At 45.4% G+C, this 24,984-nt stretch overlaps 2 protein-coding genes across 2 annotated transcripts; one reads left to right on the top strand and one right to left on the bottom strand.

Moving 5' to 3' along the window:
• The first annotated feature begins 686 nt into the window (after positions 1 to 686).
• CTXND1 (cortexin domain containing 1) lies at positions 687 to 4,774 on the top strand. The gene is made up of 2 exons (XM_088525764.1): positions 687 to 749; positions 4,518 to 4,774. The coding sequence occupies exon 2, from the start codon at positions 4,572 to 4,574 to the stop codon at positions 4,749 to 4,751; it is 180 nt and encodes a 59-aa protein (XP_088381890.1). The 5' UTR covers positions 687 to 749; positions 4,518 to 4,571; the 3' UTR covers positions 4,752 to 4,774.
• A 5,450-nt stretch (positions 4,775 to 10,224) lies between these two features.
• Positions 10,225 to 24,699, bottom strand: FAH (fumarylacetoacetate hydrolase). The gene is made up of 14 exons (XM_010217445.2): positions 24,616 to 24,699; positions 22,153 to 22,263; positions 21,894 to 22,015; positions 21,368 to 21,417; positions 20,053 to 20,143; positions 19,511 to 19,608; positions 19,229 to 19,281; positions 18,225 to 18,324; positions 17,408 to 17,538; positions 16,546 to 16,621; positions 16,031 to 16,077; positions 15,037 to 15,138; positions 13,875 to 13,992; positions 10,225 to 10,332 (listed from the first exon to the last, which is right to left on the bottom strand). Exons 1-14 carry the CDS (start codon positions 24,694 to 24,696, stop codon positions 10,253 to 10,255), a joined length of 1,260 nt encoding a protein of 419 aa, XP_010215747.2. The 5' UTR covers positions 24,697 to 24,699; the 3' UTR covers positions 10,225 to 10,252.
• Positions 24,700 to 24,984: the final 285 nt, after the last annotated feature.

The following is a 24,984-nucleotide window of genomic DNA, read 5'->3' as shown; positions in this document are numbered from 1 at the left end:
TCATAGCCTTCAAGTGTCTCCAGGTCAATTCAGCTCATTATTTAGGTGACTGAAATACTTTGCTGTATTTTCTGTTAAAAATAATATTAATCTCAGAATGATTTTGAAGCCCAAAATTTGACTGGCTTCATAAAGGTGGCAAATGAAAGATGTGGCCGGTTTCAAAGCATTCCCTAACATTCTGTTCTGGGGGGGAACGGAATGTGCTGAAACCGGCACTTGCCAGTACAGCAGAGCTTTAACAAACTTTGTCTTTTCCATTGCTTTAGGAAAAAAAAAATAAGTAGCTTTAAAATTAGCTTTAAAATCAGCTAAAGAAGGAAGGCAGACTTGCACACAGTAACAGTTCAGCTCATCTGTTCACTATAGCTTAAAAATGGGGTTGTTTAGGAAGAAACATACTGATACAACAACTTTGGGTCTGTTCTTTTCTGTATCGTAGTTCTTCTACTAGCAAAGCAGATCTGTCCCCCATCGCCTCAGGCTGTCCTCAGAGCAAGTCCCTGTGGGGCTGCATATCATCCCTATCTTGCATGATGTGCAAATTAGATTTTTTTTTTTTAAATCCCAGAACACGCCGGTGACAAAGGAACTGCTTCCAGCTCCGGGAGCCTGGACCCGAGCGCCGCCTGCACACCGTGAAATCCACCCTGACCAAGGCAACATCCTAACTATGCCTACAAGAAGGATTTTAACTCCACCATGCTGCCATGCCTGGATGTGACAGGCTTCCTGCCTCGGGCTGGAAGGTAGGGCTCTGCTGCATATGTCAAATTAAACAGCTTCCCCTTCCTTCCCTTCCTAATCCCCCATACAAAGATCTATTATTTTGGGAAAGGAGTACAGGAGAAAAACGGTCAGCTTGAAATATATCCTATGAGCTGAATGGAAAACCTAATTAACTAGACTTACGAACTGCTAAGGTTTAAATCAAGTCTCTGCAGTGTAAGTGAGACATTATTACCTTATATTTAAAGTGACAGACTGTCAGGTCCAAGATTGTCAGGTCTGACAAAAAACCCCACATCTTTCAAAATATGTTGCTTAGATAAGAATGAACAAGAAGTTTGGCTACACCAGCTGATACAAAGGTTATGTATCTGCAATCCACATGGGTATTTTATAGAGTCAACTGTCTCTGCTTGCGTATGTATGAACATTTAAATGAAAAAAAAGGAAAAAAAAGGAATAAAAGGAGTATATCCTCTCCTCTGTGGCAATCCTTCATGGAGAGTGCTGGGGAGCACAAAATGAAGAGCAGAGCAAAGCTGAAGTGCTCAGGCCAGATTCTTCTGGGGATGAAGACCCTGCCCAGCTCCCTGCCCATGGCTCCATGTGGCTCCCAGGCGGTGCCAGCCTTCCTGAAGGGACACAGCTGCTGCAGTCAGCCGAGCTTCAGAAGAGCACACACTCACAGGGCAAGTAATTTGAAACAGCGACTCCCCTTCTTCAACTGTTGGCTTTGTTTAACCAAATTAGTTCTCGACAAATCTGAAGAAATTTTAAAAAAATGTATTATCCTACAGTTGGGTGCTGAGATGCTGCAGAAAGTCATTTTCAGCTATTCAGAGGAAACTTGAGCGTTCAAGTGTGAAGCTTCATAATTGTTTCTGCTAATCTTCCTCCTCCGCCCCCTTCCCGCATCTGCTGTCAGCGTTGGCAGTGCTGGTAAATAAGAGCAAAGCACCCAAGCAAGCAAGCAGCCTCTCTAGCAGGGGGCAAGAATTAGCTCCAGTGGATGCATTTCACATGGGCACTGCAAAACCCCGCTGCAAACTCACAGCAGGTTGCAATGGGCTTGTTCCTTCCCTGTCTGCAGGGAGGAAACAACCCCTGCTGCTCCCAGAGACCTGATCTAGAACTGCAGCCCGTTCCAGCACCAATAACTCCACCTGGAGACCCCAGGCAGCCTCCAGCACAGACCCTTTCCAGCATCTGGATGTGTTCAGTGCTAACAACACCACCTCCATGCTGCCGAGCCCACCGAAATGCAGGTGCCACAACCAGCAGCACAGAACATCACCAAACGCCTTCTGATAACTGCTCCTCCATGTGATTCAACAAGCACAAGCAGTAGCCTAGTACAGACCAGTCAAGCTTCATGGGCAAAGGCAAAATTTCTTTCTACAATGATGCTGGTGGGCTGAGAGATTCAGGTGAGCAGTCAAGCTGTGAGCAGAGCAGCTCAAAAGCCAGGCCCTTCTGGCCAGCCAGCATTAAGAAATAGATTCTCCTCCACTAGCAACTTGATAGGCAGGAACGGCTGCATCCTAGAAACATTATCGTATTCCCAGGGACAATGGAGGGAATTTGTACAACCTCAAGAACACAGCTGTCTGCAAAAGAGAGGAGGTTTGTACCCCACTGAAAATACTGACTTTTTGGCAAAAAATATCAACTAAAATCTGAATATATATATATATATGTATATATGTATAGATCCAAGCTGTCACTGCAGTATTCTGTGTGAACTACAGCTTCCATTCCATTCTTCCATTCCCTTCTCTAGGTAAAGCTCTCTGCCTGGTATGTCTTTTCCATGACAAGCTCTTCGCTTTGGTAGTGGGAAGATCTCATCTCAGGAGTTTCATAGGGAACATAATCCACTCAGAGTCCTGAGAAGAACTGAGCACTTGAACCACAACCCCACGAGATTGTGTGACACAATTTTGAAGAGTAGTATTTCCAAGAGATGGATCTCTCCATGAGGTCTAAGTTTTTTTTTATTATTACATTATTAATCTTTTGTAAGAGGGTACATTTAGTTGAAATAGCAACTTTTCAAGGATGAGTACTTCTGGAAATTTCTAAGTCATTCTGATATTCTGTGGGAGGAAGCCTGAAGTGGAATAACAGAACACAATACCATAGCTAGAACATCAGGAGCTTGGTCCTTCACAAGAGTGCTCCAGTCAAGACTGAGTGACACAGTAGCTTTGACATCAAATCTTGTGCTGTACAACCTGCTGTGTGTCCATGCTTAACACAGCTTGACTCTTTGAAGGCTTCTCACTAGAGATGACAGTGATCAAAATCCCTCCAAGTGCTTCAGGCTAAAAGTCATCTTTGTGACTAAAACGGACTAGAGGGCCCAACTGATTTATCCTTGTCTTATAGGACCAGGAAACAACTTGGAAAGGGGCAGATTACGAGACAGAGATGGAACCTTGACCTTTTTAAATAAAAGATCCTCAGTTCATGATGAAAGATGTCGTGATACCATAACAAGAGTTATGGAGCAAGAGTTCAGGAGCCACTGGCACAGCAGCCCAGTGTGGTCCAGGTCTCCTGCTCTTGCAGTGAGATGCTCAAGAACGTGCCTCTCCAGCTAGATGAGAGTCCTGCTGGGGGAGCCCATCGGGTGACTGGAAATGCAGCCAGGTAAACCTGGATGGGCAGGGAGAAGCTTTGCAAAGTTATGGAGAGCAACTTTTGGCACCCCAGTTTCACTCAAATATCCCCATGGTTCATCCTCCCCAGTTCTCCTCTCTAGATGAAACCAGGATTGGTGCTCAAACCAATTATTGCCGTTGATGTAGGCATTTGATGTCGTTAATTTCAAGGAAACATTTCATATTCTCGCTCTGCTACAGCAAGCGTCAAGACTTCTATCTCCCATCCTCTCAAAGGACTTCTACCTCCCACCCTACCTCATCAGAAAGTTTCCCCATCCTCAGGCAGTGACTCATTTTATGAATCAGGTCAGTTCCTTTCCTTTGGCATCGTCATACAAAGCGATCTGTGTTGATGGCTAATGAGCTATGCAGGGCCATACCTGCTGAGACAGATGGGAGCCAACCTGTGCTGAACCCATTCTGCTTATGGACTTGGATGATGGGGTCAGAAGGGACCTTCAGCTGTGCAGACCTTTGCCTCAAACAAAATCATGCTTGTACTAATCACAATCACCTGCATTTCTCAGTGTAATAAACAACTCATTGCAAAATGATGCAGCTCCTGGAAGTCTTCTATTACCCAGAGAACCTAAGAACCAGAGATTAAATTATATGGAATATAGGAATGCATAATCTTCACTCTGCTTTGCACCAGGGAGAAGCCATGAATATTTGGACAGAGTAGATTTGGGACAGAAACAGTCTGCTCCACTATTTGTCTGGTCTTTCACACTAACAGAGAAGAGGAAATATTTTTACAATTGGAAGTACTAAGACAAGAACAGCATCTGGACCTCTTAAAAAACAAAAATGATAATAATAAAAGATGTCATTTTAAGTAGACATTGGTTATTCACTGCTGTTTCTTTTCCTCGTTAATATTAATTTTTAACCTGACCTGTATTTTAGCAATAAGCATTCATGGTCTAAACAAAAGTCAGAGCAAAGAGTTCAGATTAGGGTTCTCCTGTTCCTGACTCCCTGGATTATTGGAGTTACAGCATTTTCAACAAATGTATTCCATCCAAAGATGTATCAAGGACAGATTTTCCTTTTTTAGTCCTACATGCCCATATTCAGAGGGAGCAGTGACTTGCATCTTCCAATGTGCTTGCTTTGCAGGTGGACAACGATGTTAGGAGCAAAGATAAAGCCAAATGAGGAGCAGCATCAGCAATGGATGGGCCGACCCCAGAGCCTGTGTACGTCGACGTGGACAAGGGACTGACACTAGCATGTTTTGTCTTCCTCTGCCTTTTCTTGATTGTGATGATTATTCGTTGTGCAAAAGTCATCATGGACCCGTACAGCGCCATCCCCACGTCTACCTGGGAGGAGCAGCATCTTGATGACTGAAAGGACTTCGCTAGGCACAGCCATGAGATGCTGCAGTCTAGGAGATCTTTTCCCACTCCGAAGGCTAGCATACACCAACAGCCATTTCAGATATACGGGGCAATGGCAATACCTCCAAGAGCACATAGTTTAAATACTCTCACTCAACAGATCAGGATAACAGCAGGCCATTCTGGCAGCACAGCTTAATACTATGCAGCAATCCTTATTTTAATGAAAAACAGTTATGATTTTAACTCTAGTAGCACAAGAGACCGTAGGCTTTTCCTAATATAACTCTTGGTCTAGCACAGTCTGTCCTCCCTCAGTATTTCCCACATATCCAGAAGTTGGAAAAGCAACAGGAGCGTTTTATCTTCTTTGAAAATAGATTGCTTCAGATATCCTCCTCAGCCATTATATTTGTGTTTCCAAAAGATTTTACAGTTTTGTATCCTCGAGCACCACTGAGTAGCAGCTCTAAAGCACCCCGTCTGGGTAGAGGACACAGGAGCAGGGTTTCTCTGACTACTTTGCTTCTGCATGTGCCCTCCCCACCACTCTGCAGTCCAATCTCCAGCACGCAGGATACAGAGACACTCAGAACACACTTCCCAAAGAGCTGTCATCAACCCTACAGCATCACCTTGCTCTATCCCGCTTTAGAAACCCTGGGCATTTTACCACTTCCCATGGGTCTGTGGATTAGCCAGGTGGGTCAGACCACTCATGGTGATCTTGCTGGTCACCAGAAGTCCTTGGAGCAGAGCTGGGACATCACTGGCTTCAACTACATAGCCCTGATTTTTAGAGAGTGACTCCACACATAACTGCATCCAGCTCGTGTTTCAGGGAGTCACACACAGGTACAGTAACAAAAACAACAAGCAAAGACAAAGACATCCTTCCTGACTTTGTCACAGAGAAGTAGGAATTTGTCAGCTCTCAAATCTCACAGATTCCTCAGCTTAGCAGTTTGAGTAACATACGGCAATATGCATTCTACCTCGGAGAAATTCAGCACTTTTAAAATAATTTTTCCACAGATTTGTAAGGTGAATATGCGTACATTTCCTTTCCTCAGTTCACCAAGGCAGCCACTATGGGAAAAGGTATGAGTGAATGGGGAACTTCAGCTGTTTGTTTTATGCCTTTTGAGGAGTGGAGACTGAGGGATTCCCATGTTTTCCATTCCCCAAATTCTAAGGTTTGCCCACAGCTGCCTTTTTTTTTTTTTTTTTAATAGCTGCAGACAGTGTTTAAGCATTATAAGAAGCTGCTGCAGCAAAGAGCCAAACCTGCAACCATCAAAAGTATCTCAAGTAGAGAAGTACGGATAGTAAACATCTGCAAGAAGGACACTTCACTGTTTCTCCTTCTCTTCACTCCTACCTGGTCTCTAGGTTTTCTCCATAAGGCAACGTGGATGAGGAAGGTGGAACCAAAGGCTGGAGCAGGGAATTGGGGCACAGACTTTGTGGGTTACCATCCTTTGCTCCGATAGGGATTTGTTGGACGAGCAAGCAAGGCGCCTCTCGCTACGTGTCTCAGTCACTCATCTGTAAAAGGAGTACAACATGAGCTTGCCTTGGCTACCACAATATTAGCTTGCCTCGGGTACAACAATATTAGCTTGCCTCGTGCTGTTTTGTATCTACCTAATATCAGTAAAGTACTTGGAGATCCTCAAAAAGGGACTCAGAATTAGGATATTGATTCACTCCCTGTGAAACTAGGAGGGAGTCTCGGTTTAACCAAGAGGAGTCCCCACCGGGGAGGAGACTCAGCTGGACCCCACTCACTCTCAATAGGGGTCAGATGGTAACATTTTGAGTCATGCCAAGGAGCACCTGGCTGCATCACAGGGACTGCTGAGGACACTGTGGAGGCAAGGTGGTCTGCAGTGTGAAACAGGGATCCCAAAAGAGCCAATGATGAGGCCTGTGGAGAGCTTCGCATGGGCCTTCTGCTCTAACCTAAGCTGCACATGGTTTGCTAGTCTCTGTTGTAGGACATTCCAAGCAGGAGGAGGGAGATTTGGGGATCCACTTTAATCCTCCTATTCTTTACCAAAAGACCTGCACTGATTCACTTGCCCACTGCGAGTGGCTCATCAGCCTATTAATCCTTCATTTCTGTTAGCTGACCGACCACCAGTGACTGTGGATTTTTATAAGAGTGAATGTTAACGTCTCCAATATTTTCAGCTAACACCTTGGTGTCTCTGATTCATGAGAGGCTGCATTCGGACCACAGGAGCTCATACTATATCTCAAAGGTGAAAGTGTGTGCTTAGGGTGAAACCCCTGAGCAGGCTGCCTGGCTGCACACAGGGCCAGGCCAGCCACAGCCTACGTCCTTTCCAGGGAACGGATGGGAATGCGCAGAGCCTGGATGGCACCAAAGGGTTACAGGTGCTGGGGAAGCAAATTAGCAAATTTGAGTTGCAAGGATATTTGCTAAAACTTTTTATTATTTTTTGCTGTGTTTGTCTAGCTATGCAAACCAAGTAAATATGCTGAGAATCCTAAGGGAAAGATCCTTATGGATAGTTCTATTTTCTAATAATAATAAGGCATTTATCATCCTGGTATAGCCTATCACATCCATCTTTCTTTTGGCAAAGAGATCTCCATAGATGTCTACGTATTCACGTCCGCCTTTCCAGGTGATCACACAAACATTTGCAGGATTGTTTTTATATTGATAACATCCTAATATCTGCCTTCCACCAATGGTTATGGTCACACAGCCTGACCACTCCAACCAAAAGCAATACAGAGCACCACATGGAAAGCAGAAGGTTCTTCCCCTGCTCCTTGGAGCTGGGACACAGGGACAACCCTCCCTGGATGCGTTATTCCCGCGGCTGCACGATGCTGGTCACAGGAGCCCCATCAGCCCAGCAGTGTCCAAGGCCAACAAGGTTCTGTTTTAGCAGGGGCTGCATCACTGGGCTTGGTAGTAATCTCAGCTGCATGAAACAAGTGCCTCTGCTAATTTTCTTTCTCTTGACTATTATGCCATACTACCATCAATTGCACTCAGAGGAAATAATTCTGACCCGTTGCACATGTATTTATCTAATGCAATAAAACAGCTTCAACACGGAGAGCATTCTTGTTGTCTCTATTATGATTTCACCAGTACTCTCTTAAACGGATCTCTTAAAAGAAAAAAAAAAGTCCGAAACCCAACAACACCATGTTGTTCAACGCAAATGTGCACCCCCAGCACCCTCCTCAGAGGTGAGGCTGAGCGCGCAGCATGGCCACCCCCTCAGAGGCTCCAGGCACTCCTATTGAAAACCTGCTGTTCTTTTCCAAACCTAAAATATGACATTATTCTGTTTCTTACTTTACACTTCATTATAATCACTTTTTTATATCAACCATAGTACTATAAAATGCATTCAGCTTTTTCATTACCTACCAACCAGATGATGTTTCAGTCCAGAAGAGCCCCTTTCATCAGGATCAAGCAGAAGATGCCCCTTTCTGCTGGAAGCCAGGGAGAGCAGATAGAAACTGGGTTAAGATAAACAGCCTCTGGAAGCAGAGAGCCATGCTCAGAACTAACTGCTCCTCTGAAGTTGGAGGAAAAGCTTTTTGCAGGAAAAGCCAGACCAATTAAAACAGTAATTTAAAAAGACAGTTTTTGAAGCCCTGAGTCTGTGCATTTAATGAGGAGCACCTGAGCAGGCACAACCTTCACTGTGGGGTTTTGGATGAGGATAGAAGGGGCTGGAGGACTATCATTCCCACTAAGTGGTGGCAGCTGCCCCAGGGGAGGAAGCTGGGCTGGGCCAAAGCACTTGGGATTTCCCCCAAAATAATCTCCACAAGATTTCCTGGAAAGGAGACACCTGAGTGATGCTGTGTGTCCTCCTGCCATGGCAGGAAACCCGAGCAGTGAGGAGACAATGCACAATTGTCCCTTGAGGTCCCTCGCGCAAAAGGGAGCATGGAACATCCTCAGTGGAGCTAAAATAAATAGCCATGTGTTAGTCAAAGTATTCACACAAGCCAGAAGGGAAAACAGCTTTGCCTCAGTAAATAACCCCGTTTTCCTGGCCAGGTCATCATTTCTGGTGATGACAGAGAATTTAAAGGGTTTGGGGATGGTCCTTGCTGTGTTCCTGCTGGAAGAGGCTGTTGTTTCTGCTCACTGGGAGGCTGCCGGGCAGCAAGTGCGCTCCAGCAGCCGGGATTTATCTGCACTGTCACATTTGTTCATTAATCTCTATTCCCGATTCATTCCTCCCGCTTGTGCTGACAAGGGGTCACATTCCTGCTGAGTGCCGGCTGCTCCCTGCTCCTCTGCGCAGGGTGACACCAAACTGAGCCTGGCAGGATGGGGTGGACGGGCCCTCACCCCTCCCCACAGCCTGCGGAGCGACCTCTGTCCTTCCTCCAAAGGAGGGCCAGTCGCCCTCATCTTCCTTAAAGCGATCCTGCCAACAGGCCGAGCGCTGCTGCTCATCTGGGGAAGCAGAAGGTGCCCTGCAAAGCTCTGGGGACAAAAAGAAGCCCCCGGTGCCGCTGCTCGCTCCCAGCAGGGACAGAGCAGCAGGCCACACACCCTGCGGCCGCGGAGGGAACCGTCCGCCTCCGGGGCTCCCCGCTTCGCAGACCCAACCAGCAGCTCCTGCTGGGGCTCGTGGTGCGGCCTCCCGCGCTGCTCCAGACAGCAGCCTCCTGTCCCTGGGGGGATCTGGTGCTGGGCCACGCGGCTGAAGCGGCTTGGGGAGCAGGGGGACGCGGCAGCTGCCCTTCGCACACAGAAAAATGGAGAAAAGCGGAGAAAAATCAGCACAGGTGGCCGCAGGGCCTTCCTTGTGGCCTTCCTTGCACAAGGCATCTCTGCACACTGCTACAAGCCAACAGCTTTATTTTATGCACAAGAGCTTCATGTTCTTTTCTGGTTTTATTTTTTAAGCAGTACAATTTCATTTGGATTTTTGGTTTTTGCTTTCACTCTTTTAATAGTCACTCTTTATTCAGTATGTATTTTTGCAGGGTTTTCCATTCAAGAAGCGTTTTATTATAGATTAGGACATGCTCTTGTAACTCTTCCTTCCCCAGACTGTTTTGTAAATGCGCATCCTTCATAGAAAGCTCATCTTTTGAGTTCTTTTCATTTGCATTTAAAATCTATACCCATATAAGCATTCAATCCCTGGTGTTACCATCAACCTCATACTCTGCAGTTTCAAGTCTAACTGAAAACTTTACTATTACGATAAAATTATTAATACACTCAGGAAATTAAAAAAAAAAACTCTCCAATCATCTTATTCTAAAAAATTTAAGAACTGGTTTTCAGTGCTTCACCCTTGGAACACCAATGTTAGGCCAGAGAGCAGCATTGATCTGTAAGGTATTTATTGATAATTAAAAATAATATTTCTACCAGTCATATAAAAACAGTAAATTTGAACAAAGCTGCAGGGCTTCTCCAAATAAAGAGACAGGGAAGAGCAATCCTTCATCTCTTCCTCCATGGTCACCTTACCCCCGGCATCATGGAAATGATGGGGCTGGAAGAATCTTCCCTGAGCACTGGCCAAATCCCACACGGTAGCTGCTGCCCTGGCAGTAACCTGGGATGAGGAAGCAGAGACAGACGTTGATACAAGAGCAGCACCATGATAAAAGTGAATTAAAGGAAATTAGACCTCTTCTCTGGGACTTCTCTGCTGGCTCCCAGCTATATCTCAGTGCCTAGGCAGCTAGATTTATGTGTATGTTCAGTTTATGCTTATAAAGACGGCCTGACAACACAGGTGATAACGAACCGGGCCCTGACGGGATATTTACACTGTTTTTTCGGTGCACAAGCACACAACTATTTTAAGAGCACCCTCATCCTTGAAGACTAGGCTCCAGCTTCTGAGCACTGGGGAGCTTAGTGCTCTTCTCCAACCCTTCGGGAGCGAGCAGAAGCAGGGCAAGGTAGAGACTGCACTTAAATTTGCTTTAGGACCAGGAAGTTCTCAGAGCAGGGTTGGGAACTGAGTTGGTTGCTGATGGAGATGTCACATCTTAAGATTGCATGTCAGCAAGTCAGTGGGATAGTACTATTAATTTTTTGACTGACAGATCCAACCTCCTAGGAATACAACAGGGGAAAAAGAGAAGAGTTCAAGTGGCCCAATATTATTAAAAACAAACAGAAACAAAAACCACACACCACAAAAAGCACAAAGCACAGCAATATGCAAGTTTTGGGAACATGATCAAAGCGTTAGTAACATATGCAATATTTCTGCATTGAAACCGAACCTGCAGCATCATCCATCTAGCTGACAAGCAGAACTGCTGTCTGGTCAAGCCTTGCAGTTAATAAAGCAAATTTGGGTTCCTTTTCTGCAGCTTTAGGACTGCTCTTGGGATGTTGACTTTGGGGTGCTCATGAGCCAGAAAGATGATCTTTAAAAGCCTGAACAACAGGGATCTGCCCTAGCAGAATCTGATTAGCTTGCTAAATGTAAGCAGCATAGTTCCTTGAGAAACGCAGCACTGAAAATATCCATTTATCCTCCATTACATAAATAGACATTGAAAGTCTGCTGACTGTTGCTGAAGCTACTGATCTGCAACAACATCTTTAATTATGGGACAACTCAACCTCCCCATGCCTGTGTGTGATGGCAGAGATGACGCCGTGCCCAAGGGATGCTGCAGTCCCCCTGGCTGCTGGGGCCAGCAGAGCTGCTCCACAAGCAGCATCCACTGGGAAGCTGCAGAGGAAGGAGGGGTCACAGCTGGACCTTAGGGCCCATCTGGGAAGACTATCCCGGGAAGACAGAGCTGAGGAGCCCTGCGGTAGCCATTCGCTGGCAACAGCCAATCAAAGGAAGGGCACGAGTAGCCTATACTGTATTTTAAGGGGTGTCTTCAGAGTTAGTGATGGATTTTTCTAAAAGAACGGAATACATCATCTTCCCTGCATGTGATAAAAGCCAGTGGCCTCAGAGATGCAAAGAGGGATCTGAGCAGAGCAGAGCTTAACCCCTAGTCCCCAGTCTCCCCCAGGACCAGCAGATCCCCCGGCCTCCAGCGCAGGAGAGGTTGGGCTCAGGCTGCTCTGCAAAGACCCAGCAGAGCCATTGCAGCACTAAGGCAGCTGCTGCCACCTTCATCCAGCAGCGCAGCTGTCACAGCCAGGTTGAAAAGAGGTTTAAAGAGGTTTTTCCAAGGCCAGCAGCATCTGTAGCTCTGTACGCAGCAGTCAGCCTCAGAGCACCTTCCCACATCCACAGGGTGATGCTCATTAGTGAACAACGCTCGAGTAAGACACTTGCTTCAAGGTTCAGCTCTATTTCCATTAGTCTCATTAGGCTTCGCTGCCAGGTTTCCTTTGAACGTTGGCTTATTATTTCAGTCCAGTTTAGTTATCCCTGCTGTCAGCTGCAATCTAGAGCCGTCCGGAGGAGCAGCCTGTTTAACAGTGAGCTCTGTGCTGCCGGCAGCGCCAGCCAGCGCTGAGCACCGTCGAGCTGTGGGGAGGTCTCCCAGCTCAGCACGGCCCTGGCCAGCCCGGGATTGCAATGCATCCTGCACAAGACACGCTGAGCAATCACAGATTTCCCTCCCTTTGAGCCTTAGGGCTTGGAAATAGCTCCCATGGGGAGTGAGAGGGGAGCAAAAACGTGCAGCTGAAATGGGAGACTAGAAATGACGAGTTGGCACTTGGCAAGATCTAGGCCTTCGAAGGGAGTGCAACAGCAGCAGTGCTGCCTCCAGGTGCCTTAAGGTCTGCCTTAAGTCACTAGGCAGGGAAACATCCCAATGTGTCCCGGGGCAGCTCCGGCAGCTCTCACTTCTGTTCGTGCACACCAAGGCCCGGCTCCCACGGCCGGTTCGATGCCCCGAGCGCTGCCAGCGGGGAATATTCCTTCTTTAAATAACATGTGTGAAACTGGTGAACATAGGACTGTCCCATGGGATAAAGCTGCCTTCATCTAGGTTAACCACAAGACCATTAAGCCATCTTTAAAACTAAAAGATATTCAGCTCTGAAAGTATTTATTTCAAGTAAAGCTTAGAGAGCCTTCACTTGGAAATTGAAACATATCCAGCAGGACAGTGCGGGAGTGCCAGCATTTACCTGGTCTTCTGAAAACTCAGTGTTCAGGAGGAGGTTCCCTTCACTGAGACCATTTGCTCCCTCTGCAGACTTTCAGCGCAGATCTTTGCAGATTTACAATCTTTGCACATTTCCAATGAGATCCCATCAGCAATATAGCTTGAACAAGGGAGTTACTTGCAATGGGGCATGGTATTTGACAGTCCTCCGAGTGGGATCTGGTGATGCACAAAATCCCACAAGATATTCTCTAAAAATTCAATAGGTGTCATAGCAACGGGTCTGCAGGCCCGAGTCAAATGTTTCACATGGCTGAGCTTGCCAGATGTACGGCACCTCAAAGCCATGAAGTGGTTGACAGGATGGGAGGAAAGAAAATAGATTTGTTTTGCATTGGACTTTGAATTAAAAAAAAAAAATGCAGAATTTAGTCTGAAGCACCATGTTAGATTTAAATTTATAAATGCCTTAGTTTCTCAAGGTGAAAAATAAAATCATAGCCCAGCACAAAACAGCTCTCAAGCACAGCCCTTTTCAAAGGGGAGCCGGTAAACTGTTCTAACAAGCTTCATGCTGTTTCTCACATATTTAATTTGCAATGCATTTCAATGAATATGTATATGTTGCAAATGATACATCGCTTGCAAAATAACCTTCTTCATGACTTGCCAAGCTCTGCTCCACATGTAAACTTGAACAGTAGTGGTAGCAAAACAGCAACTGCTTCTATTCTCAAGATGCTCTCACCCTCAAAGGCACCCTGCACCAGTCATCCCCTCAACATTAATGCACAAGCATAGTAAAATCATTAACTACTTACCAAAACCAATAAACAAACCTAAAAGGAATTTACAGCATGGAATTTTATATCAGTTTGCTTCTGCCTCCCAGTAGGTAGAATGGAGACAAATGTGATTGCGTGGTGGGTATGTACAGAACAGTGTGTCTGCTCACCAGGCACCTTCACAAGTGAGAAGAGTCTATGAATGTATTTCCTAGGTATAATGAAAAAAAAAAAAAAAAAGAAAAAAGAAAAAGTGGTTCAACCCTTACCTGTTAAAATAACTTCATCTCCATCCTGCAGGAATTTACGGGAGTGTCCATTGCCAAGATTAATTTCTTTTGTTCCATTCCAAGACAGCTCCAGCAGGGAGCCGAAGCTCTCAGGGTCCTACACCAAAAATGAATACACAAATAAACAAGCAGCTCTTTCATACATCTGTCCTACTGTTAAACTACTAGCTGCTGGAACTAGGCATGCAGATATGTTAACTGTATAGAAGAGTTCCTTGCTGTTGATCTAATTCATTGATACATTGGCTTATTTTCCTGCCATTGTAGTTTAATTCTTTGCTTGCTGTAAGCAGTTACGGCTTCCATGGCTTCTGGTATGTTTAATCTAACACTAAACTCTTGAAAAAAAAAAATCAGTCCTGGTAAGAAAGAAAGAAAACAAATCTAGGGCACTTCTTTTGCAAATACAGTGTTTTTATATAGTCACATTTCAGAATTTAATTTACACTTTTTTTTTTCCAGAAGAACAAAGTTGCTAAACCTTTGTAAATCTTTAAGGCCAGTAGATGAAGTAAAAAGCAAAGAAATGCTCAAAACAGAAGTGTGGGTGTCCAGGTTTGGAAACAGCTTTCCCAAAGCTACCTGAAATACATGAAGAGTGTTTGTATTTGGTGCTTTGGGATGTGCCACTACCTTACCCATATTGCTACCTGCTTCAACTATCACGTGTAGGGCAGTACAATGCAACCATAGCTTGTGAAGACGTGGCATATGGTATGTGGTATTAGAGAAACTAGAAGTTTTAATATCTCCAAAAATATAATTAGTTATTATTTTGAAGTTTATGCCCATGTATCTTTTACATTCTTCTCAGAAATGGAAATAGCTGTATTTCAGAGAGCGAAAATGGGCTGTGCAGTGGATGCTTGTGTATAGAAATTAATTTGCATACGTAATATTAGAAATAGCTCTTATCGAAAGAAACACAGGGAACATTAAAAAAAAAAGGAAAAAAAAAAAAAAAGAAAAAAAGAACTCTGTGAGGTCTTGGATTACATAAGCATTAGCCCCAAAAGCCTAGGAAAGAACTGCAGGCATTTCCGTGACTGCTGAAGCCAAATATGACCCGATCCAGAGCCCTGCCTGGTGGGTTTTGGATTGCTGAACGACATCTGTGGATACAGTTTACTTGAACACTTACAGGTCCACTGATTGTTCCTGATGCCAGGAGATCTCCAGGTCGGAGGTTGCATCCGTTGACTGAATGGTGAGTTAGCTGCTGTTTCATGGTCCAGTACATGTGCTGGAGGAACAGGAAGAGGAGACTAAAGCAATGAAGGACAAGCATGTCTCTTGCATGTTTGCATGTGGCAAGGCTGTTCCTAAAAAAAAGTTTCCTAAGGAACATTCACAGAGTTATTTAGTGTAGAATAGTTCATAGTTTCTGTTTTCTAAATGGTGACTGGAAACTAACACGCCTTTAAAACATATGCTTTAAAATACTATTTAATACCTTCAAACTTCTCTTCTTTACGTTGGGTGTCACTTCTCTCCTCCCTCCATTTTAATGCCAGCACTGCTAAACCAGGGTTCCTACTAAACTCCAATATTTTGATGGGTTTATAGAAAACGCCTGCTTATTACTAATTTTCTGACTACTGATTTACTGTTTAAGGGAACTGGTGTATATGCAATTTCCTAACACCCAGAGAAGTCCTGCAGCTGGTGCAAGCCCCTCCTGGCTGACAGCACCTTGCACCAGTGGGTGAAGGCAACGCGGCTGCTGTGTCCCCATGGGGCCGGGGACAGGCACAGCGCCAGCAGCGGTGCCACCGCAGCGAGTCTGCGTGTAAATGACCAGCTGCCACTGCAGGCTTCCACCTTGGCACAGCACGAGGCAATTCCCTTTGCTCTCACAGGCCTCTGTTCTCGCTCTTTCCTGGCAAATGAGTACAGAGCTGATGATGCTTTGAGCATGCTAAGGAGAGTGCCAGGGAGAGCTGCCCGCTCGTTCAAGCATTCAGGTAGTTCCCATATGAGCAAGAGGAAGGAACATCGACCTTTTCCCCTCTTCTCTCTCCCTCTCACCTGCCCTGATCTTCAGCGTATACAAAAGCCAGTGTTTGAAACTGCTTAAGGTCAGGGCTGAGGGCACAAGCAATACTTCAAACCTATAAGGGATGCAAAAGCCTTACCTTGAAATTAGATGTGCATATAGTAGTTGGTGTGCTCATTCCTTCTCCTATGGAAAAGGAAAAATAAGAAACAGGGAAAGAATTCATTGGATGAAAGATGTTGAAATCTTTTCATTTTTTAGATGGATGGAGACTTCTTTTATCATCACAATCCTTAGCAGGAGACATGAAAGAGCATTTTCCATACCCACATGAAGGCCAGCATTACATAGAAAACAAATGCGTGGGTGACACGGGGCTAATTTCCTATTACATTTCCTATTCACTGCTCTGCAGCAGCAGCAACTGGACCTACTGCTCAGCAGGCCCTTTAGCTGGTGCCTGTGCTGGGCTGGCATGACACCCCAGAGCTGATACCATAACATTGGGAGCTTTGCCTTCTCTGACAGAGGTGATATGGGCTAAGGTGTGTGAGCAGAAGTGTGCAGCCAAGAGCAAATCGTCTGAAATACATAGTGGATCCTACTTTCCGTAACTGGGATTTCAATTCTGGGACACAGTCAGCATTGCCATACCTTTAAGGGCAACAAGGAGCTTGATGTCAAACGTGTAGGGCTCTTCATCTCGGAGGTAGGGCAATGGCTTGGGATCCTAAAGCAGATAAAAGGTGTCATAGGCTAAACAAACAGAAAGGAAAAATTCCTCAAGCCTTGCCAGCAACTTTGCTTATAACAGGCTGTGCTACATGCTCCATTTACTTTACCATTATTGCTGTCTACATTATTGCTTTTCTTCCTCTTACACTCGTTTTTTTAAGGAAAAAAAAATTTGAACATCCATGCAATCAAATTTCCTTTCTTGCACCTGGGTTCCAAAAGCCCTTTCCATCATTACACAGGTGCTAATCCAGAACAAACACAGTGCGAGCCCACCTTTGCACTGCGCCTGCAAAAAGAAGGTGGCAAATTCTCTGTATGACCCTTCACTATCTCTTTTCCTCTTTTCAAGTAAATTTGCATGAAGCATCAACAACTGGAAATGCTTGAACAAAGGGTTTTGGCTTAACTCCACTCTCTACTGCTTGCTGGATGCTAGGTGCTATCAAACTCTACCAAAAAGCTCTGAGACCAGTGTCTTTTCAAGATTTTTTTTTGTCCTGCTCAAGTCAGTGGGGGAGAAAATACGAAAGAGCAACACGGTGTCAGAACCCTTACAAAAGAACCAGTAAAAATCAACGAGCATTTGAACTCAGGTGGCCCAGTGCTTCCTAATCTGTTTTGCAAGCAGGATCACACTTGCAGACTCTTAGAAAAACGTGCTTGGTGTTGGTAGAGTTTAATGATTCCTCTTTGTGGGACCTACTATTGCTGATGAGATTTTTTTTTAAGCACTCTCCTTTTTTTCCCCTCCTTCATCTCACCCCTTTCTCGCGCTTACCTGGACAGGATTTGGCAACACGAATGGCATGAGAGCTTCCATTGTAACAACCCAAGGAGAGATGGTTGTGCCAAAACTCTTGCTCAGGAATGGACCCAGTGGAATATATTCCCATTTCTGAATGTCACGGGCTAGAAAGAAAATGCAAAGCAACACTGTTAAACATATCCTAAGAGTTGCACAGCCTTAACACCAGTGAAAGATCAGCACAAGACTGCATCCAGCTACAGAACCAGCTGTGTGGACTTGGAAACATTATCCCCCCTTTTTCCAAACCATTGTGCCCAAATCCTGATTTAAATTCACCTTTTTCAAATCCTCAGTTTTTTTCAAAACCACTAGATTAGAAAGAAAATCCAGGGATAATTAAAACAAGTCAGGTCATCCTTATACAACAAGTCCCTTTCTCCCCACTGTACTTAATATTTTTACATCCACTCAGTAGGGTAAATACCAATTGTAAGACCAATTCCTACTAGCTATCAGTGCTTATGTCTGCTTAAACCTATGCAGGAACTGATTTGTGATCTTCAAATCTTCTCCCTGATCCTGACAGTGAAATCAATCCTCTGGTGAAAATACCAGTCTTATGGATGATCTACTCCTGTCCAGAAGAAGGAATATTAGCTCTTTCATATATAACTTAAGTCTTCATTGGACAGGAATTTGTGGTTCTACTGTTTATCTATGATGCATCTAAATAATGCCCAAGAAATGCAGAGACTCTTCCATTTTGATCCCTTTCAATTGCAATATATAATTTATCCACATCTAAGAGTGTAGCCCACGGCAGGCAAACGCCAGCAGTGCTCATTACCACTCCAGTCGTTCATAAGGACCATCCCAAAGATGTGCTCGTGGGCTCTGCTGATAGGAATTGGCTCCCCGTGCTTGTTGCCAGGGCCAACAAAGAATGCCTGGAATTGAAAAGTAAAATGTCAATAAAGTAAATCCTAGAGGTCAAAATCACCTGCAGAATCACAAAGGCTTTACTGCACACAGGGCTACAAGCACAAGCACTCCCACTTTCAACCATCGACCTGCAAAGGACAGTGTTTAAAGTTTTCAGTTCATTTTTAGTATCACTTCCCTTAATATTATGCCTCTTTCATTGTTTTTCTTAGGTGGGAGATGGCACTTAACTCACATAGTCACAACCCACACTCACATAAAACTCTCCTGCGGGACCACACTAAGCCACAAGAAGCTGCACCTTCTGAGCACACTTCGTGACAACACAGTGCTTTTCATTCTAGCCAGAAGGGTGACGTGTTTGAATCGAACCCCCGAGAATTCACAGCTTCCTCTGTTCTAGATTTAGTGCCCAGACAACTTGCACTTCCACAATCCCTGATGTCCAGGAAAAGATTCTGGCTGCAGTGCAAGGGTAACTGCTACCTAGAAACCAGGCTGTGCTGTCTGATGACAAGAACATGCCCTTGCGGTTCCAGATTGCTGCACCGGTGCCTGGATTTGGTCATTTCCAGCTTGAAAACTGGGAATGCAAAGCACTGTATGAACATTCACTGGAATGGAAATTTTCCACCACAGAAATCCTATTGCCTACTAAAAGAAAAAAAATCTATCAAAAGGAAATTATAGGAAAAACACTGAACCTTATGACACCTTCATTTCAGAAGGACTCTACAGTAAATACATTTATTTCCTGTATAATTATTTATCTGCCATTTGATGCAGTTTTGAAATGAACGGCAACTTTTCTTTTTTCCTATGTTAGAATGTAGTGGGAATTTTAGAAAGCCCTTCTTTGTGCTGGTTTCCACTACCCACTTTTCTACTGAAGGGAGAAAACCATCTTACCATTTCTAACTCCATATCCAGACGTTTACAAGCACTAAACACTGGAGGTTTATCTGTGGGTTAAAACAAAAAAAGAGTATGACAGGATGCCAGGTAGGGAAATAAAATAACGTAGCTAGAGGACACAAAGTGGTTGATACTGCCTGTCATGTAAACACAAAATTGACTTGGCTCTGGGCTTCTCTAACCCAAAATCTGAGCCTCAGACAAGGCATCCCAGCGCCTTCTCGTGCACTCTTTTCTATATGAAAAACCCTCATTAAAATCATGCTGTGGACTTACCATTGTCAGGATTTATCTGCCCCACAGGCCTCCTGATGGGTGTCCCCGACACCACGACGGACGACGCGCGGCCGTGGTAGCCGACGGGCAGGTGCAGCCTGTTAGAGAGAACAACAAGGGCAGGTTAATGGAGCAGCCGTCCCCAGAGCTGCTCGGCAGGACAAGGGACACTTGGGACATGGGTGTTCGCACCGTTCCTGCTCCGAGACACCAGCACACGCACCAGACACACTCCAAAAGCCACTGTCCCAGTTCATTCCTTGGAGCTTTTGCATTATTTTTCTGTCACTCAGCAAAAAACAAATTCTTAAGTAAATCTGCCTTTGTGCAGATGCACTAATGCAGTGCAAACTCAGCTAGGGCTGAGGAAAAGTGATTTTCAGCTCTGTTACACAACTCTGACAGCACGAATTCCCCTCCGTTGTGAACTGAAATTATTATTGTGCTGAAAGTCTGTTCATTAGATCTTTACAAAAATTGTATATACCTACAGCCATGTATATAGACTAACATTGCACTAGAGGAATTCCTGAACTACCCACCAATTAGGCATCAGGGCATTCTCCTTCCCTCTGAACATGATCCCAATATTTGTGGCATGTTGCCGTGAAGAATAGAAGTCAGTGTAATCTCCTGGGAGGAAAGAAACCCATAAAATATGAATCAATAGTAAAAAAAAAGTCCCTCATCTGCTGAGCCTAAACAACAGAAAAATGCTGTGGGAATGAAAAGAACAGAAAAGAGGAGAAGAGCTAAGCAGAAGTACTTAGAAACATTTAATTTCAGGCACATAGTAATAAAAATTCATAGCATATAGGTGGTGATCAACAATTCACCTATGAAACAGTGCAAACAACAAAACTGTATTTTTTTTTTCTTAATTTCAATTATAGTCCCTATCCTGATGCCCTCTCTTGGAATCCGTAGAGCAGCACTCAGCTCTGTGGAGCCCACCCAGGTTCCAGGGCTCTTCTTGCCGGGCCGCTGCCGGGGCCGGCGGAGGGAACCCGCTCATCCACAGAACATCTGCTGCCCCCTGGTGCCTCGGCCGCAAACGGCTCCGCTTCGGGAGCCGGGAGAAACCGGAGACCTCGCGGAAAAGCTTAAAACACCCAACACTTAACTCAAGGCTTGCACAGAGAAACGAGCTGAATTGTGCCACCGAAACGACTGCAACACAGAGCAAGGCAGCTTGACCTCCTCCCAACACTCACTCCAACCACACAGAGGTGCGAGCAAGCAAGAATTAAACCTGGGTCAGGACACTTTTGTCCTTTTTGGTACAAATTAATTTTTTCCCCTCAAAATCAAGAGGTTATTTTATATACAGATGCCCTCCAAAACAGTCCATAGGCTCATGCTAGTGGAGGTCAGATTTGGGATGCAGAGCAGTATTCTAAGAATTGAAACTCATGTTTATTTATGAGGCTATTCCAGAGTATCTGGCTTGCAAAATTTGGAAGGTCCCTTTCTTTCTTCTTTTTTTTTCTTTCTTTCTTTTTTTTTTTTTCTTGAGAAAAAACAGGAAAAGTGCTTGAAATTACTCAAGTGTTTCCTGCCTGGCTGCAATTTCAAAGGCCTTTGGTGATGCAAATCTGAGGGCAGGAGTTTTATGGCACCAGACAACCCTGATTTAGCAAAAACTGCATCCCGAATTTTTCTGGCTGCTATTGAGCTTACCCAGGCTTTCATTCTCATGCCACAGACAGCACCTACCATTCATTACATGAAATAATCTGCTTCTGGCTCCTACAAAACCCATTCCCTGCCACAGCTGGGATCTGTTTGAGCAATCTGGGCACAGAACAGCTCCAGTGGGCAGGAGCAAAGGGCCGCGCTGAGGGCTCGGGGACGTACCGATGTCAGCTGGCAGGTGCATCGTGGCTGCAGCCTGAGGGACAAATGCTCTGAAACGAAAAACGACAACTTCAGCTCTCAGAAAAGTTGCACTTCTTGCCCGTTGTGCCTTTGGAAGTGTGGAAAGGAGGGAGTCTCTCTCTAAAGCCTTTCTTGATTTATTTTGCAAAAACTCGCATGCACTTAGGTGAGCAGCTGGCGTCATCGAATATTTTTCGGAACGTGGCTCTCAGGGTGCTCGATTCAAACTCCTGGGCCCCATCAGTGCCGCTGCCGTGCTTGCAGAGGAGGCAAAGTGGCCTAGCTGGCCAGGAGAGCCTGGCAGGGTCATGGCTTGGGCTGAAAGTGATGATGATGATGACCAGCAGCAGGAGCAGCGCATCCCTCCACAGAGCTGCCACATCCCAGGGCCACCCAGGGCAGAGCCCCATGTACCCGCACGGAGGGTGACACCCAGATGTGTGGGAAGGCAAGGGGTTCATTAGATATAGCTAAGTATAGAAGGAGCGACTTCCCAGCTCCTCACCTCTTCCGCAGGTCCGTGTTGTCCCTCAGGGTGGACTCCCTGGCTGACAGCAGCTTTTGGAGAAAAGCTCTCGCTTCCTTCCAAGCTCCACGGCCCAAGGCCATGAAGTCATTGAGGGCTGGCTGCAAGGTGATAAAGGCAGATAGGGTGATAGAGGCAGATGAAGGGCACTTTTCTTGCCCTTCATGTGCATGTCCTGCACTTTCAAGCCTGTGTGAGGAATGTGTGTGGAAATCAGAATCGGCTGTGTTCTAAGTACCTGCTCAAAGACATGCTGATGTTTGGAAAGAGACGGTCCATTGAATAGGTGTTTAATGACGCTGAGATCCAAAATCTGCTCTCCAATCGCGACTCCAATCCTGTGCCGAGGCTACAAAGCAGGGAGAGGGGAGAAGGAGAAGAAAGGAATTTATAACTGCACCCAAAATTGCCAAAGCAGGGGGAAACACAATGATCAGAGACAAATCCACGAGGGACAAGGGCCCAGTACCCCAGCAAGCGACCATGAAAAGCTAACGGATAGGGCTGCCTGATGAAAACACACTAACAGCAGCTTCATGGCAGACTCCTCACAGCCCTGCAGGGGAGCACCTTCCCCTCATGCTGGTCTTTTGGGGAAGAGTAGGACAACAAAATGGAGGTATCCCCTTTTCTCCTGAAATATATGCCCCTTCCCCCATTAATGGCCAGCGTTTCAGCACAAATTCTTATCCTCACACCTGAAATATGCTGGCAGGCAGGAAAACACTATTCTTCCTTTTACAGAGGGGAACCAAGGCATAGAGAAACCAAGGACGGGATTCATCGCATCCGCACAGTGACACAGTTGGAAGGAAATGGGCATTTCTGAAGTCAGTTGCTCTGCCCGTTTCGGCCACAGCGCTCCGGCTGCTGCTGCGCACAACGGCAGGACGTGGCAGGCCCTGCCAAGCCAGACCAGGCCCAGGCTACGCAAACTCCCCTTCAGGCCTGCAAGAAGCCCAGGGCTCCAACCAAACCCTTGGCTGAGTCCTAACCCTAGGGAGGGCTTTGCAAGCGCCTGGTGACTCTTGCCCGTAGCTGCATTTGCCAGATAGATGTAGAATAATAAACAAACAAAGTTCCTGCTCTTTTGCTGCAGCCCTTGCAGGCCACAAGCCAATGGCACTGCTGGGCCACTCTACTAAACCTATTTTTTAGCCTTGCATTTTTTAAACATGTTTCCAAATATGATAATAAGTATTTATTCAGCAAACAGCCCTGCAAAATGTACTAAAGGTCAGGTCGTGTTAATCGGCAACTAGGATGTTGCAGGCAGGAATGACATCAGCTCTTTTAACCTGAAATCACTCAAACTTTGTGCCACTTGTAGCACTTTATTCTCCTAAAGATCCAGAAAACCTTGGCTGTCTGCTAATAAAGACTTGTATGAAGATGTTTTCACAATGGAGAAGAGACAACAAAACAAGTCTGTTAAGACAGCAACATACACATCTAGAAACAGAATAAATGAACCCTCTTGCTTTTAATCTTCGAAAAATGTCAGATGAGAAAACACCGTCCTCTGGTCTAAATTCTTCTTTTAAAAAGATACTTTAAACTTGGCTATTGATAAGCCAAGCGATCAGAAACCAGGACCTAATCATGAAGCACCTACTAGCACGGATAAAAATATCCCCTTGTTTTTTCTCTTTAGGTTTAGCAGTGATAAAATCATCTCCCTGTTTTTTCTCTTTAGGTCTCTCTACTCATTTGCTTCCCTCCAGTGGGGCACATTTATGGGGCTGGATACTTGCTGGGATGGATTTTGCAGGCATAAAATTCTGGTCTGAAATCTCATTAAAATAACCACTGGGTAGCTAGTTTATTTAAAAAAGTTAAAGAGTATTTTCTTATGTAACTGTTAAGACCTACAAACTGCACCCTTCGGGCAAAGTGCTGCACACATTTAGAGAGTCACTTCACTACATCTCACTGTGAACGCGGAGCAAACACAGACACAGGCCGGGGGCAGGAGGAGGAGCGTCAGCTGCAGGGACAAAAGTGACGCTCACGATTTGTCCTCTGCTTTATGGCCTCTGCACCAGCCCCACCAAACTCTGGAAGGGCAGACAGAAGCGCTGCTGCTCACAAGACATGATACTCACTGGCAAATCCAGCTTTTTCAACCAGGAGTTCTATTTTTACCTCTACTCATTCACCTCTACTATTTACTCATACTGCACAAAAGGAACAGGACACTGCAGAATTCATCTTAGGTGAAACACATATTTAGCGCCGTTTTTGGAGGAAAGGGCAAAAGTCGGATTAGACTTGGCCATAAAAGAAATAAGAAACACAGCTAAAAAAAAAAAAAAAAAAAGTCAGTGAAAAATCTGTGACCTGCATCTACAAGGGGAACAAAAAGATCAAACGGACCGAGCGCTTTCACAGCAATGGTCAACAACATGCTGAAACTGTGGCATTCGTTAGCCAAAATACTTCTTTCTCAGAAATACCAACATTTCTTTTCATTTCTGCTGTGCAATGTTAAAGCAGCTGCCATCCCCCCCCAAAAAAAATCAAGAAAAAAAAAGAAAAAAAAGCATATTAGCTATAGTTTCATTTTCAAATCTGGAAGCCTCTGTGCAAGCATCTCAACCTGCCTGGGAAGTTTCTCTTTGCTCCAAATTGCTGGGAATTCCTGCTCCTGGTCATGGCCTCTAATTACAGCAGTGCAAGGACAAAGCATGCAGTTACTCACCTCCTCCTTGGTGGAGAAAACCCCATAGGGGAGATTTTGCAGAGGAAAATCGGAGTTCTCGTCTACCTGGATGAAAGACATGACAAAACGCGGCGCAGTTCCTGCTCAGCCCCAGCTCTGGCGCTTGCTGCAGGAGAGAGCCCGAGCCCCAGATACCACCTCCGGCCCCAAACCAATGGCCGGGCACCTCCGTCGTCCCCGTGCCAAGTTCCTCTGGCAGCAGCCGGGTTAATGAGCGCCAGGGCCTGCGCGCGGCAGCTCCCGCTAAGGGGGCACGGGGCAGAAACGGCCTCTTGCTGCTCGTGAAACTTTAAAGAGAAAAGTAAATACTCGTGGGGGGAAGCGAGCTGAGCAGGCAAGCCCTGCTGC

Source organism: Tinamus guttatus, unplaced genomic scaffold (genome assembly GCF_059628265.1).
Source record: "Tinamus guttatus ecotype Peru unplaced genomic scaffold, ASM5962826v1 Tinamus_guttatus_pri_ptg000004l, whole genome shotgun sequence".
NCBI lineage: Eukaryota > Metazoa > Chordata > Aves > Tinamiformes > Tinamidae > Tinamus > Tinamus guttatus.
The sequence above is the reverse complement of the archived record's forward strand: the minus strand, read 5'-3'. Positions and strand labels throughout refer to the sequence as shown.